Consider the following 16,444-nt stretch of genomic DNA (forward strand, 5'->3'; position numbering starts at 1 on the left):
TTTCAATTCATTTGCATGTCCTTTTCATTGGCTGCTGCAAGTTCCCTCAAAGAGACACTTCCCTCTCCTGATTGGCTGGGAGCAAGAGAGGGCATTGTGTCTGTGATTGAGAAAATCCATAAATAGAAAGCACAGGCAGGCAGACCTACACAGATGCACCTGCTATCTACGCAGAGTGCTCTAAGCTTACCACACTAACCCTCTCCACACGCTCCGGCACCACACTCCTGCAAGCTGCAGCAGCAGAGCTCTTCAACTTCTCCATCGTGTAAAAAGTGCAAAAAGACTTACTCTACCACAACAGCAGATCTAACCTTTGCCAGTCTTCAACAAGAGGATTCAACAGAAAAAAAAGAACATCAAGAAGAAGAGAACCCACGATACAGTCATTGAGGAAGACAAGCAGTGGAAGACATGTCCCTCGAAGTGAAGGAGAAGACCGAGGTCCGTCTGGTGTTCCTGGGCGCCGCCGGGGTGGGGAAGACGGCTCTGATCAGACGCTTCCTGCAGGACACCTTCGAGCCCAAGCACCGGCGTACGGTGGAGGAGCTGCACAGCAAGGAGTATGAGGTGGGCGGGGTCAAGGTCACCATCCATATAATGGACACCAGCGGCAGCTACTCCTTCCCCGCGATGCGCAAGCTCTCCATCCAGAACAGCGATGCCTTTGCCCTGGTCTATGCCGTGGACGACCCAGAGTCCCTGGAGGCGGTCAAGAGCCTGCGGGAGGAGATCCTGGAGATCAAGGAGGACAAGTTCACGCCCATCGTGGTGGTGGGCAACAAGACGGACCGGCAGGGTGAGCGGCAGGTGTCCAGCAAGGACGTGCTGGCCACCGTGGAGCTGGACTGGAACAACAGCTTCCTGGAGGCCTCGGCCAAGGACAACGAAAATGTGATGGAGGTCTTCAGGGAGCTGCTCCAGCAGGCCAACCTGCCCAGCCGTCTGAGCCCCGCGCTGAGGCGCCGCAGGGAGACCATCCCAAAGGACGGCAACAACCGCCCCCCCATGAACAAGGCCAACAGCTGCATCATCTCCTAATGCTGAGGGGCTGGAGGGGTCAGAAAGAGACTGAGGTAGACAGAGAGAAAGAGAGAGAGAGAGAGAGGGGGGGGGGGGGGGGGGACCAAGGGTCAGAAAGGCTGGGGATGGGGGTAGGAGCTGGTTCTGTGTTGCAGAAACAGTGTTAAATGTTCTGTTCCGGCTCCTGCTCCGGCTGCTGCTGCTGCTACTAAAGACTAAGTTGGGGTTTGTGACGGCTTCAGTCCCCCGTCAGCCTACAGGGAGCCTAACTATCTCCGCCATATTATCTCCACTAGAACAGACCAGGAGAGAGACACTAACTGTTGTGAAGGAGCAGAAACTCAATGATGATGATAAATGCCACCACAGGGAACTGACGGGGGAGACCCGTGAACAAGTGTGTCGGACATTGAAACGAGTGAAGCGCAAAAGGACGCTGAATGATGTAAACGCCATAGTCAGTCATTTTTTAAATATATACAGTGACAGTGCATCAGTGGCCATGAGTTTCCCACTACAGTATTTAACAGTTGTAGCCGATTGTGCACAGGCTGAATGTAAAGTATGTGACTAATGAAATGTACAGTATTGATGCACAGTAGACGTGAGAATTGTTGTGGGAAGTGAGAAATTCATATCATTAAAAGAAGATTGGATATATCTTTATGTTTGCTTACCATCGCAACAAAGTACAGTAGATACTGAATCGACTCCCCTGTGTTCCCCATCCGACACTACCAAATTGCTGCTTGGCAATATTAATATGCACTTTTGAGTTATTATATCATTATTTTGCTGTGATATTTCTGTTTTTAAGTTTTACAAAATGTGATCATAATGGACATTTGAAGTGTATATATTTTTGGGAAATACATCCTTGGGATTGTGGAGAATGAAAATGATTGTTATTCACCTTACAGTATCAGTATAAAGAATATGTGATTGTTTTATTATTTATTGTATATATTGTTCATTCATGGAAAATAAAATAATATTACTCATAATCATTATTGGTGGCCTTATCTCTTATGCAACATACACACATAATTTGATTTGTAATTAGGAGCTGGTATCAAAGCTTCTGCAATGACAAAGGACCCAATTATCACATTTAAAGCATGCAAAAATCACTAACACCTTCACTCAAAGCTCATTAACACCAAACACATACAAATAAGTGTTTTAAGCATCAGCCAATGCCTCTCCAGACCAGCTATGATCAATTCTGTATGTAATACACAGATTTACTCCACATAAAACGTGTTTAATAGAAATATGAGGTATATTTCTACCCATTCAAAACATTACAAACACGACCATGGTGATCTCAAGAAGCCATCTCTGCTATCTGTTGACACCCCTGTAGTTCTTGGACTGTCTTACATTGCCCTCTAGCGGTATCTTATAAACATTGCTAGCCTTTATCACAAACAACGGTATGCATGGTCACCGGGCAGTCACAACACATACTGCACAGTACGTGCCCAAAGTCTATGATTGGGGAAACAAGTTAAGAAACAAAATAACCTAGGGATGTAAAACTACCTCACACAGGGAAACCTCACACACTGTGTCAGACAAAAGACCATTGTCTGTCAGTACCGCTGAGCAGGACGTCAAATTGTTCCTCCAATGCTCATATCACTGATATGATCAGTAAAGAAAAAAACGCAGTCTAAAGGGAACCTGGCCTTTGTTCCATATAAAAAAAAGGCTTGAATTTGACATTCTCTCTCAAACAGGTTCTAGTTATTTATATTTACAATAACCCATAGCACCCTTGCGATACAGAATGTCAGATATAATCTGGTTATATGACCATTTCAGATTTAGCATCTGAGACTTACGAAAGAGTAATGTCTCCATGGTAACAATCTCTCTCCCTCAAGTTTATACAAGTGAATCAACAGATGTGGTGTTTGTTGGGGCTCAGCTGAGCCACTCTGCTACAGCATTAAGGCTTATTTACCCACTTAGAACACAGCACATGGCCTCTAGAACACAACACACACACACACACACACACACACACACACACGTTTCCCCTTTCCAGATGAGCACAGAGACAAGGTTCATTGTCTCCACCACTCAGACAAGGAAGTGACCTACAGTATGATCGGCAGGTCTCTAGTTCCTCATTATGTCCTGTTAAAACACACAGAGCTGTCTCCCTCACACACTCACCTCGCTCTGACAGGGGATAGGGACAGAGGCCTAAACTGAGAAGGTGAGTACCACTCTTACCACGCCTGGAAGGAGCCTCTGTGGCACAGCTTCCATCACTTCAAGAAAAATGTAGAACGGGTTCGGCTATTTCTCTAACGCGACATTACACCCTATGGTCAAGGTCAGTGAAAAGAGACAGGCTACACTTTCAGAGACTGTATTCAATGTAATACCTTTGCAATGCTGAGAAGTGATGACTGATGTTGTACTGTAATACCATGTATATCCCTACCAACGTGTCTATTACTGCATAGGGTGTTTCTCTGCCTGTCTCTGCCCCTAGACTTGGTCTAAGCTCCTCAGTGGTGTATAGAAACCTGAGAAGTCTGGAACAAGTAAAGGGTCCCTGACTCCATCTGAGTAATCTCTGTTTCTTTAACATGACTACACAGTGTAACTGTACTGCATTGTATTGACAGAGATACTTCAATAAACAAATCAGAATTAAAGCAAAATGTCCTCTAATCAAAACATGCATCACACTAGAATTTTTCTTAGAATGTTTTTTCTTCCTTGTAATGCTAGTGAACATTTTCCGTATAGCAGAGTGTATGGCTTCCAACAAATGTGGTCAAGTGTTACCACAGAATAATAATCTTCTCACAGAATGATAGCCCTGGGATCCACAGCAACTCAAATGTTGCCTTTGTTTTACTAGACAAGGACTGAAGTGTCAAGAGGAATGAAATATGACCATCTGACAAGAGGTTTATTGATGAGAACTTCTGCTTAAACCTATTGTAAACTTAATCACGAGAGAAGTATCCATGGTGAGAAACAGGATATGCAGCGTACAGTACGACATATGAGACCCTAGGCTCTATGGCACCAAAGTCGAAACAAAAGTCCTTCCATCAATCCCTGTCACTCCCCTGACAAAAGAATAAGAGACCCTAAGAAAACACAACTGATGCATTCATTTAAAAACAAGAGAAGTCATACTCGATACAAGGAAAACCCATTGTCTATCATCATGTATCATACCATTGTTCATCAGCCACGTGGGGGGAAAAAGTAGACAAGACATAAATGGAGCCAACGTTTTTTACTTTCAGTTCCAAAATGAAATGCTGCACAGACCAACGACAGAGGTTTATATGAACAACAGAGGTTTATCATAAACCCACCTACAGTATAGGCCAGACCAGGAGCAGACATAGGGATTAAGAAATCAATGTGCTACTGGAAAACGTAGACCATGTTGGCATAGCAACAGTTATTTCTGTCGGAGACAGGTAACCTTTTCTTGTACCGACCAATCACCACGGACTAGTTGTTCAGACAATTGCCACATAATACAGAATGAGGATAAAAACGCAGGGCATAACAACAAATGGGAAAGACAAACATCTGCGGAATGTGAGACATTTAACATTGACAGCCTTTGTTGTACCAGACAAAGTAGGCACAAGCAGTAGAGCATTTAGGGGTCTTCCCCATATTTCTATTAGCCTCTCCCTGAGCATAAGGCTCAAACGGCATAAAGGTAAAACTTCCCTTGAGTGTCAATTTAAATACATCTACTCATAGGGTACACTATGTGTGTTGAACACCTACACTGATATGACACTGATAATATGCTCAGGGAGCAGATGTCAGAAGAACCATACAGTATTCTCTACTGTTCATCATCCAATCTTTTTGAATGTCAATAGAGAAGCAACATACAACTGAGAGAAAACAAGAGGCCAGCCTAACTCAGATGCAGGTTGTCATACATCATTTTAATGTCAAACATTATATCCATCCAGAACATCAACAGTACAAACAATCCATCTAGATATCATGGCAAATGCTACATCAAGAGATGCACAGCTGAATGACCAGACTAGTACATGAACTACGGCAGTTTATGAATTTCCCAAATGGTGCAGATGGTTGGGAGTGTGTCTTGGGTAGCAAACTGTGTCGAGGCAAGTAACATGGCCTTGAGATTCAACAAAACGTTGGTGGTTCACAGGGTAACAACATTTGGGAACCACTTCAGCTCCCTTGGCCTTGCACTAAGTAGGTTTTGCACCAGCCCCCCCCCCCCCCATCTACAGTACATGCAAAGTAGTCACAGTGCTTAGCAGAAGACCTGAAGGGTCAGCCGGTTGGGTGTCAATGCATTAAGCAATAAGTAGTGCTGGTATTGGATAGATGCATAAATAATGTCAACAGACAGACGGTAAAGTCCTCAACAGACATGACGCTCCTCCTCACAGAACGGCAACGCTCAAGAGAAAGCAAATATAAAACTGTAACATATGAAACGCACCTCACCATTTATTCAGCTGGGCAAACGGAGAGAACAGTAAAGTAATGCAACAACAAATCCCTTCAAAATCTGTAAGCATGTAGAGATAAAAAGGCATCAGAACTATCATGGTGGTGAGGTACTAGAAATGCTTTTACTACATTGCTTGGTTGCACAATAATGAGCATAAATAACAGAAAAAGAACACAAAGTACCTGGCCACAAGTATGCATGTTAAGTATGTATGAACCTTTCAATATTGCTTAACTTATTGTTTCTTTTCTCACTCTTAACAAACAAGCAAGTTATGTTTCTGACACTACAAGCTGATGAAAATACAGTTTTATTGGCTTTGTAAGAGCTGATGAGGTGGGGGTATTTTGAGAGGTGTCTTGAGCCTCCTCCTCATACGAACTAGGATGTGTCATCCTGAGGTGCCGAGAACAGGAACAGTGTGTGCTTCTGGCACTGGAGAGAGAGAGAGGAGGAACCCCTGCCTCTGTCCAAACGCCACACCTCCAGCCCTGACTCAACCCTATCTCCCTCTCTAGTCGTCCACGGTGATGTTGCGGAAGAGGTAGGCCATAGACTCCCCGTTGTGGATGCGGCGGATGGCCTCGGCCAGGATCATGCTGACGTCCACAGTCTTGATCTTGGGGCACTGGAGCTTCTGTACCTCATGAGGGACGGTGTTAGTCACCACCACCTGGGGGCCAATGAAAAAATACACAGGGTCAAACACAACTCACTGACTTAACTGACTGTCTGTGAGCTGGTCGTAACCAGAGCATCTGAGCGGAGTTGAGCGGAAAAAGGCTGTCGCTCAAAATGCACTCCACTTGTTTGTTTGTTTCAAACAATCATTTAACAAACACAGACATCTACTCTCAATAGTATTTACCATATTTGGTTTTAAGTAATGAGAAAACAGACCATTTGCTCAGTAATGAAAGTGAAAGTGGCACCTGCTTGGAAAGGTGTAGGATTTATTGGAATATTCGCTCAATATTTTTGATCATGCCCTGAGCTTGTGATGCGAGCGGTATTGGCGCAGAATTGGAGCGGGAGAGACGGTCGCTCCACGCTCCTGTCAAACTACGTCTGCTCCACTCTCGCTGTGCTCTGATCACATGCTCTGGTTGTAAAGGTTACAACTTCCTCCATTCATAATGAATTGCAGTCATCCACAGCACCTTCTACCACACAGGCAGTTCATAGATAATGTAACTGCTGTTTCGTTGGGACACAATAAAGCCATTGAACAGCTTCTGTGATGAGGAACTGGGCGCTTCCCCATACAAGACGGCGTGACAATAAATCCTAATGGCTGCTACTGTTGCCTTTACCTCATCGATGGCCGACTCCTCTATAAGCCGCGGGGCGTCACCAGACAGCAGGCCGTGTGTGGCCATGATGTAGATCTTGTAGGCTCCTCTTTCCTTCAGGATCTCTGCTGCTGCCACAAAGTCCTCCACGTCGTCTATGATGTCATCCTGGGAAAGAGAAGAGCAGCGCATATAGGTTTAGTGTTTTTTTTTTTTTTATTTCATTTTGTACGATATTATACTGTGCTTACCAACACACAAATCAGCCTACAATTGGTTTCTTAATCAATCACCTTAAGACTGTAGGGCAACGGTTAATAAAACAAAATTTTAAAAAAAGATGACAAAGACGTTGCTGGTGTTTCATGTATTTCAGAAAAACATTCAAGGATAAACCACAAGCAAATCAAACAGAGGGGAAGTTTCTTACAACAATGATGGCGATCCTTCCTCCCACATCTCCTACTACAGTAATAGGGGGCTTCTCCTTGGCCATCATTACTGTAGGAAGGAAGAACGGACTAGTTACTTCTACAGTACACAGTTATACAGTGTCCATAGATCAAGACCAATCAATGTAAATCTCAGAATAGATTGGGTAAGATGGTTTACAAAAGTATGAATCTAATAAAAAAAATAGTCAATCAAATCAATACACTAAATTGTGTCAAATGAATGGCTGATTTTCCTCATTTTCAATGGCTCTCCCACTTGGTACATTGGTTTTAAAACTGTCTGTCTATCAAAAGTGAGACATGTAATTTTTGCGAAAACGGATTAGGCTAATTGTTAAAACTTCTATCAGTATTCCCCATTATACCCCACCTAACCTTCTAAGATTTAACTGAACGCCAAACTCATTACAACACATGCCATGCAAAATCAAAATGACAGGCCTATTCGCCCAGCATAACCAATCAGAGAACAATATCAGAATTGCCTCCGCAACACAATGTCTGTTCAGAGCTTTGTCTGTGCACTGCAGACATGTGGCAACAGTTTGCATATACAGCAATAATACACACAACCCAGTCTCTTATTAAATCCATCAACGACAGAGGTTGACAAGCACTCATGAGGTAATCACACGCTTGCTAATGTTCCAGGTTTGTTTCCAGTTGAACATTATTGCTGTCAGTCAAAGGGTTATAACAGTAACAAGCACACACAATCAGACAGCGTGTAAACAATCAGCCTGCCAAGGTGGAGGCTGATTGAGAGGGGGGAAGCTAGTGAGCAGCAGGGAACAGAGGTCGGAGCATGCCTGAAACACATGCCTTCTTTACATGGCATCAGACAACTCTGCAGTCAAAGCCTATAAGCAGCATTGAGCAATGAAACATACGCAGCTTTTCAAAATGTCTCGATATCACCACTGACGTCTTAACATGACCTCAAGGTTCTTAAAAGGCACCAAGAATGTTTTCAGGTAAAGTTAAAATATGTAGAGTTTTTCTTAGTGAAAGTGATCATTACTTCTCCGTAGGCCTAAATATTGGTGATAAACTTGAGTGTCACACAGACAGGAGCTGAAAAGCCTTAAGGTCTCATTTAGCAGTCAACTACAAGGTAGCATTGCGCAGCCAAGACCAACAATGAAGGAATCCATTTGCAATACAGTACAACGAGGGCTATTGGTTATACTGGTTATATAATGATCACCGCAGCAGCCCACTGGTCTGCACAGTATGAACAGCAACACGCTAAGCATAGCATAGAGCACACGCAGCAAAAACTCTGACCTTCAGTGAACACACCAACCACAGCACAAGTAAAACATGGACCAACCGATCCTACCTTGAACCACACAAGTTTTTAATTATGAGAATTACAAATTCCCTCTGTTTCCTCTTCCTATAAATGTTTCAAAGGCATGCTTACAGTAGTTGTTATCAGAACATGCATTTATGAAGGCCATATGTTAATCAGAGTTCCTCTGGGAGGGGAAGCATGACATGTTTATAGGCAAGATGAGTTCGGATCAAAATAAAAAAAACATGTATCTCAGAAATGGTTCCATTTTCACAGATGATTTAAAGATTCTCGAAAAAGCACCTAACAGAGGGGGGCTTTTGACCATCTTGGAGCACAATCTGGAGTATCTGCCCCTGGCAACAGGACACTGCTATGGAGACCCAATTACTGTAAATCATATACTGCTTTTTACTCAATTACTGTAAATCAGACGTATGTTCTATTCCTAACTGAATTTAGGAATGATATGCATGATTATGATAACTATAAACTTAACTTGGGTTGGTATTAGGCTTTCCTCCATAACAGCAGAAAACCCCTTACACTCCAGACTGTGCTTTGGCAAGATGCATCGAAAAAACCCTTGATCACTACATGCACGCATTGAGGAACCATTTGGAGAGGAACCAGTTTGCGATCAAAGGCAAATTAACTTTACGGTCGTACTTGGGAGCTCTATGCCAGGGAACGGAGCTTGTTGTTTGCCTGCTATTACCAACAAATAAACACCACGTTAACACACATCCACAGAGACTTCACATGACAAAGACATGAAGCCAAGACTTGAAAAATCCCCTTTCCTTCGTCACGTTAAATTTTGTTAAGCTCAGCTGTGTTACTGTACTTACTGAACAATCACATAAATATAAATCATAGAATATTCTAGGACTAAAGTATTGTATAATTGAAGGAATGTGTGGGACAGTTTGAAACACTATCAGTTGCAACTGACCCATCTTTACAATAGGAGGATTGTTTAAGTCAAGGACAAGAAATTAAGTAAAAATACAAATGTTACTATCAACACTAAAGCTGGAGGGTAGGGGGACACAGCCAACTGGGCATGATAAATACTGAATCATTTGCCAAAGACACAAGGCACAGGAAGTCTGATAATATTTTCATCAGACTAAACTGTTTTTAACTGCCTTACCATGAATGTACTGTAGTGAGCAAATGTGTTGAAATACATATGCCAAAATCATGTTAGTGTCATCCACTCAAAATGAAAGACAAACTGTTCTTATATCTAAAATATCCTTTTTTCTAAGAGGCAAGCCATTAAAGACATACTGGTATCAATGCCTACTCTTCCCTTTGTGAGTACAAAATGGCATTGTACTGAACTCAGGCTAACTTAGTTGCAACATTAGTAAAGGCAGTGTGTTTGTGGGGTTAAAATGTGCAATTTCACAAAATCAAAAGATTGTCTGTGAGAGTTGATGGTGTTAAAAGAGTTGCGGCAGAATCACTGTTAGGAAGCTGTTAGTGTTGAGGCCTATATGAGGAGGATTTTGCTGTGGATGTTTTTTGAGGTGTTTGAAATAATGACTGAAATGATTCAAAAGACTAAAATATTTCAACCCACATTTTACATACAACCGTTCAACCTATGTAACCTTGGTAAATCTAGGAGATCTACATTTGACGAATACAGCCGACACTAATTGAAGGGAGAAACTATTAAGAAGGATAACGTTTCAACTTTGGCCAATGCTGGGGGGGCAGATTAAGACTAGGCCTACAAAGCTAAAAGAGAAGCTACAGAGCACTCCGGGGGGGGGCTAGAGGGCTTCTTACATGGCAGCTCCAGCCCAGGGTGTCCTGAGGTGTTGCGGACGCAGGGCGGAGAGTGTCGTCCGTCGGCCATGTCTGACTCTGAGCACTGGGCCTCTCCGTGCATCACCGCCAGGCCCAGACGCAGCCGCTCCGCGTAAGACTGAGCCCTGGAAGACAACAGCAACAATCCGCTGGAGAAACGTAGACAACTGCACACTGTTCGGAGCAGATTGTCCCACTCCAGGGCGGCGTGTGAGAACGGTGCGTTACCTCTTAGCAGCCGATGGTGACTTTGCGACAATGATGGCGTTTCTGTAATCTGGGATCTGAAAAGGAAAGAACAAGAACAGGAGGGTTAGGCCACATTTCAAATAAACGCTCTCTCACAACTTTACAATAACACACAGCACATGTGGCAACTACAGTGTGATGTTTACCTCCTCCTGGATGTACTGAAGCAGGAAGGGGGAGGCACGCAGGTTGTCCACTGGGAAACTGAAAAAGCCCTGGATCTCCTTCTGGTGTAAATCCATGGTGATGATGTGAGTTAAACCTGGTAGGAGAAAGAAAGAGTTGTGTTTCCTTGTCCTTCTAGCAAAGTAGATTGCTAAAATATTGCTTAAGCAATGCAGACTCTCTCTACCTGCTTTGGCTAGCATAGATGCTAGCAGCTTGCACACGATGGAGCCCCTCTTTCTCATCTTGCACTGCTTGCTGTAGGGGAAGTAGGGAATGACCCCGATGATGTTCTTTGCACAGGAGGTCTTGAGTGCATAGGCCATGACCAGCAGCTCCATGATGGCTGTGTTGACATCTCTGGTTGATGAAAAAAATAAATAAAAGAAAAACTCATATCGACCCTCCTCATCATTTGTAAGTGCATGAGCTGTATAATCACTTGATGTTTTAGATCCTTATATGATGACTAGAAAAAAAAAATCACAATATCAATCACTGCAACTGTACCACGTTTATGCCACATGAGAAACAGCAGGGGGCACCAGTGCAGCCCCAGTACTACAGCTTGCCTTGTGCCAAAGTCAGATGAAAGAGAAGATGATTACTATAAATACCACTTTAAGGGCTGCCATTTCAGTGGTGCCTGATTTATAGAGAGTGGACCACAGCACACAAGTGATATGTGGGTAAATGTACTCTGCATTGACATTTGTCAACTACTTTGTCTTTGATGTGGCTATGTGAATGCTCTTCCTACAACATATTACTTTTGAGATGGATCGCAACATAAATAGTGAACAGATGTGTCCTAGACATTTGTAGACCGCACATTTCTGTCTACTCACCTAGGTATGGTCTGGATGATGAAGATAGTTTGGCCACGAACAGATTCTTTCACATCCACGCTGGTCTCTTTTATGGAAACACACGGTGAATTCATACACAAAAGTGTGTAAGTCGTTAAAAAATACATCTTAAGCCATTTCAAACCTTAATCTGTCACATTTTAAAGGGGCAGTTTTGGATTGGTACACGTTTTGGAATTTTAAATTAATGATATATAGCAATTGATTATTGAAGAATATAACTTATACATGCCTCATTAGCTTAGTTCACCTGTCTTGCCCCATCAGAAATTAAAATATATGCTTGTTTTACTCTGTTTGTAAACAATGTAATGTAAACAAACACTGTATAGCTTCAAAATATGGTTACAACTATTATTTTGATCTCATGGATGGTTAGTACTTGCATCCATAGCTCCGTCTATGAATTTGATAGTGGTAACATTACCTTAGGCCCATCCCTCAGCTGTTTAGCAAAGAAAGTGGCAGGGAGACCACTTTATTGTTGTTTGAATTCCAGATTGCCCCTTTAAGCAAATACTGTACTTTTGCACAATACTGTAGGCCTAAGGTGTCCACATTGTTTGCCCAGTGTCAAGTGTGAGTGACAGGGTTCCAACTTACCTCTATTGGATTCCTGATAGACCACCGACTTCCCCAATTCAACTCCAAGCCGTCTGTAAAAATACACATGACAGTGTGAGGGGATGAAAGAACTGTGTCTTCTTCAGGCAGGACAGTGGCCAATGCCAGGCAGAGCACAGTTTCCATGCAGGCAAAGTATATTTTGTAACTCTGTCACTGATTCCCACTTCGGGCGGTGTGTACTGACAGTCATGAGAAGAAGTGTTGTTTAGTGTTCCCAGAGACTGGTTCCCAGGCACAACTGTTCAACGTGACTGATAGCAGACAGCTCGACAATAACAATTATCTAGAGCCTCAATAAGCCGCTAACTGTCAACATGAGGAACAGCAGGTGCACCAACTCACTAATCAATCTAGAGATAGACACGGACTAGCTAGCTGCTAGCTAATATCAACACCGACCAGTCATGCCGTGTGTGTGTAGTAACGTTAGCTGACTAGCTTGGTCCGACCATATACACATGAATAACCAGGAACAAATACGTACTCCGTTATCTTTTTGGCTAGTTCTGTACATGCTGCGGTGGAGTTGGCAGAGAAGACCCGATAACCACTTTTTGCGACATTCATTATTGCTAACTGTACCTGAACTGCTTGTCAATCAGATTAACTAGCTATCTTGACAGATGACAGCTAGCTAGCTATTGTAGCTAAGCTCACTGTTGTTCATACGAATGCTCCAGAATTTTAGATGCCGGAAAATGCAGACGTTGAAAAACTAGCTGTTAGCGTGCCATGAGCTGCTTTTCTGGTATTATCTTACAGATAAACTACAAAAATAGCTTGAACGCTAGCTAGCTGTAGTTGACTGGTGCGTGCCTGCTGTGGCGAGAGGATGCACGAGTGTCCAGTGAGTCAGATCGGATCGGATTGATTCAGTTGCAGCTCGAATTAATCTCTCGTGAATTAGGAGACCAGTCAGAGACCATTTATTATTAGGGGAAAGGGGTATCCTGTCTTGATGCATTTCAGTTCGGTATTTCGTCCACACACATGAATTACACATCACTAATGAATGCAGTTTTGCTGTTCAATTGATTCTGTGTTTAGAAAGAGTCCGAGTCGACTCCTATGGATCACCACGCGCTCTGTGGAGACTAGCTGGGATACATGCAACAATGTAAGAGCACGTTAGTCCTTCCTAGCTATGTTACATAATCACACACAAAAATCGAAAATTGTTGTGCCTGTGTAAACCGCTGGATTAATTAATGCAAGTTGATGTCACATGTGATGTGTTGGATGCAGTTTCGTTCCTACTCAAAATATCCTCAAGATGTCACCATTGCATTACCCTTCCATGTCATAAACTGTGACTCAGAGCCATACAGATGACTCTGCTGTGTTTAACGCTGGCCTCATGAAACTAGTCTCCTACCCTTTACACTAGTTTAGATAGTCCATAAAAACGTCTATAGTCGTTGTTATCCCTCAGCTCCAATACATATGTTAGGTGGGACAGGGAGATCTCTCATCATCTTTAGGAGACGCTAGTGTAACAATCAAGATCAAGTTTGATCAAGTTCTTTCATTCAGGTAAACCCGCTGTGAAGCAACTGAAATCCAACTTCCATAGAGGCAAGAGCTATTAAAACAAATTTAAAAGAAAAGAGAAAGTAATCTTATCAATATGGGCTTTAAATTAGCTTAAGCTGTGCTTATCCCCAGCTTTAAAAGCAAACTCCACACCCACTTTCTTTCAGCCTAGTTTTCATGGGTTTCAGTGTGGGCCTACTACTTAATTAGGTCGGCTTGCTTAAGAGAGTTCTTCGACATACTTATTATTATTATTATTACTACAATTCTTCCACCTGCGACTTCTCCTACAACTTTTAAGCTATCCACACCATTCCAACTTTACAAACTTGAAAGTGAACTTTTTAACAGGTCTATGGAAACCAAAATATGCAATTTTGCAACCATTGCAGATCTTACACCTTTTACACCATTTAAACTGTAAACATTTTAAACTATTAAGCTTTTTGTAATTCCAAAATCTCTCATCTGGTTAACATGGTGGAATGTTGATTTAGGCCAACATTCTATGAGCTATTTTGTTACTGCAACTGCCATGGAACTTTCAGGACTCTTCAATAAAAACAACAGGAGAACACATTCTTAGAATGATTACCATTCTCAACCCACTCCACTGAACTAGCCCAGGCTTATATTCTCTCTCTTTCTCTCTCCAAAAGTTTGGACACACCTTCTCATTCAATGGTTTTTCATTATTTTCTACATTGTAGATTAATACTGAAGACATCAAAACTATGAAAGAACACATATGGAATTATGTAGGAAACAAAATGTGTTAAACAAACCAGAATATGTTTTATATTTTAGATTCTTCAAAGTAGCCACCTTTTGCTTTGATGACAGCTTTGCACACTTCTGGCATTCTCTCAATCAGATTCATGAGGTAGATTGGGCTGGCCATGACAGGGTCTTGATCTGGTGGTCCTCCATCCACACCTTGAATGACCTGGCTGTGTGACATGGAGCATTGTCCTGCTGGATAAACCAATCCTCAGAGTTGGGGAACAGCAAATTTCACAGTAGGTGCGAGACACTGGCTTGTAGGCCTCTCCAGGTCTCCGTCTAACCATTAGACGACCAGGTATTGGGCAAAGCTGAAAATTGGACTCATCAGAGAAGATGACCTTTCTCCAGTCCTCTACTGTCCAATCCTTATGGTCTTTTGCAAACTTCAGCCTGGCTTTCCTTTGCTTCTCATTGATGAAGGGCTTTTTTCTAGCTTTGACTTCAGCCCTGCCCCTAGGAGCCTGTTTCGAGCCATCCTCGCTGTGCACTTCACCCCAGCTACCGTTTTCTTTTTGTAGGTCACTTGATGTCATTCTACAGTTGTTGAGTGACATTTGAATGAGTTGGCGGTCATCCCGGTGAGTGGAGAGTCGTTTTCGCCCTCTGCCGGTCTGTAGCTTTGTTGTCCCTAATGTCTGCTGCTTGACCTTGTTCTTATGAACCGCTTTGACATTTTAAGGATGGAAGCAACCTGACGCTCATTGTATCCCTCTGCTAGTAAAGCCAGAATTGAACCCTTCTTTTCCTCACTCAAAACCTTTCTTTTCAACTCTTTTGGCATGGTCAATAGTTATTTTTTTATTTCAATTACTTTTGAGGTACTACTAGCACTGTTTTTGCCATCCAGCTGGTCCTATTGCAAGAGGATATAAGATTTGGTTCAGGTGATCACCTAATCAGTACCTCATTAAGTAGAATGAGGTGTGCCTGTATTGGAATTCAACAGACACTGGAATGGAATGGCTGCCATGCATGTGGAGATAAAGACCCAACCACTGTCAACCCCTTAACCAACCAACTCTACCACTCTCAAACAACCAACCCTTTACCCATTCCACCGAACTACCACAGGCTTATCCTATCTATCTGTTTATCTAACATTCTATCCATCCAACCAACCAACCAAGCCATCTCTAACTTTATCCACTCCCATCATAAGACGATCTCACTTTCTTTCATCTACCCAACAAATCTCTCTACTCTAAATTCTGTTTAGATTTTTGTTTATATTTAACAAAACCTCTCCCTCTCAAACTAAAAACCCATTGTCTGAACAGCTCCTAATGTTGTCCAGTTATCAAGTTTTAGATAATAATTAACTCAACTGCACATGGTGGGGGATGTGTTACAGAAATTGCACTTCTCAAAGCAATGTGTTGAATGTGAGGTATCACCTCAAGCTTTGAAATCTCTGTGATCTCAGTTTTTTCACTCCAATGTAACCCACCTTAAATCCTTTCCACAAATCTCTTGATAATTACAAGCCCGATCCCCCATGGAGTTCCGACAAAGCAAGTGGAAACAGAGACCATGGGATAAGATGACTAACTACTAACACAACAATGCCACATCCACGCCTGTGGCCAATAAAGCACAAAGGATAGTAAAAGGAGGATCAGCCTTCACCTTGAGTGATGTCTTTCTGGAGATAACATCTGCTTTACTAAACAGCCAAGAAATGTCAGTGTTTGGAAAAGTGCAACACTACACCGGTGAGTTTCCAGGCTGGGTGTGGATGAAAAAATAAATAGTCCTGTGGTACAGATTAGGATCTCTTGTCTTTATGGAGCAGTAGGCTAACAACCAAAAATAACTAACATTTCTAA

At 42.6% G+C, this 16,444-nt stretch overlaps 2 protein-coding genes across 2 annotated transcripts; one reads left to right on the plus strand and one right to left on the minus strand.

Annotated features, from left to right (window-relative positions):
• The first annotated feature begins 388 nt into the window (after positions 1–388).
• On the plus strand, positions 389–1,052 carry rasd4 (rasd family member 4). The gene has a single exon (XM_083677035.1). The coding sequence runs from the start codon at positions 415–417 to the stop codon at positions 1,039–1,041; it is 627 nt and encodes a 208-aa protein (XP_083533161.1). The 5' UTR covers positions 389–414; the 3' UTR covers positions 1,042–1,052.
• A 3,914-nt stretch (positions 1,053–4,966) lies between these two features.
• prpsap1 (phosphoribosyl pyrophosphate synthetase-associated protein 1) lies at positions 4,967–13,113 on the minus strand. Its single transcript, XM_083677889.1, has 10 exons — positions 12,784–13,113; positions 12,276–12,328; positions 11,652–11,718; positions 10,991–11,163; positions 10,785–10,900; positions 10,618–10,673; positions 10,369–10,514; positions 7,244–7,314; positions 6,835–6,981; positions 4,967–6,194 (listed from the first exon to the last, which is right to left on the minus strand). The coding sequence occupies exons 1-10, from the start codon at positions 12,864–12,866 to the stop codon at positions 6,036–6,038; spliced, it is 1,071 nt and encodes a 356-aa protein (XP_083534015.1). The 5' UTR covers positions 12,867–13,113; the 3' UTR covers positions 4,967–6,035.
• Between the last annotated feature and the right edge of the window lie 3,331 nt (positions 13,114–16,444).

This window comes from Argentina silus, assembly GCF_951799395.1.
Source record: "Argentina silus genome assembly, chromosome: 9".
NCBI classification, from domain to species: domain Eukaryota; kingdom Metazoa; phylum Chordata; class Actinopteri; order Argentiniformes; family Argentinidae; genus Argentina; species Argentina silus.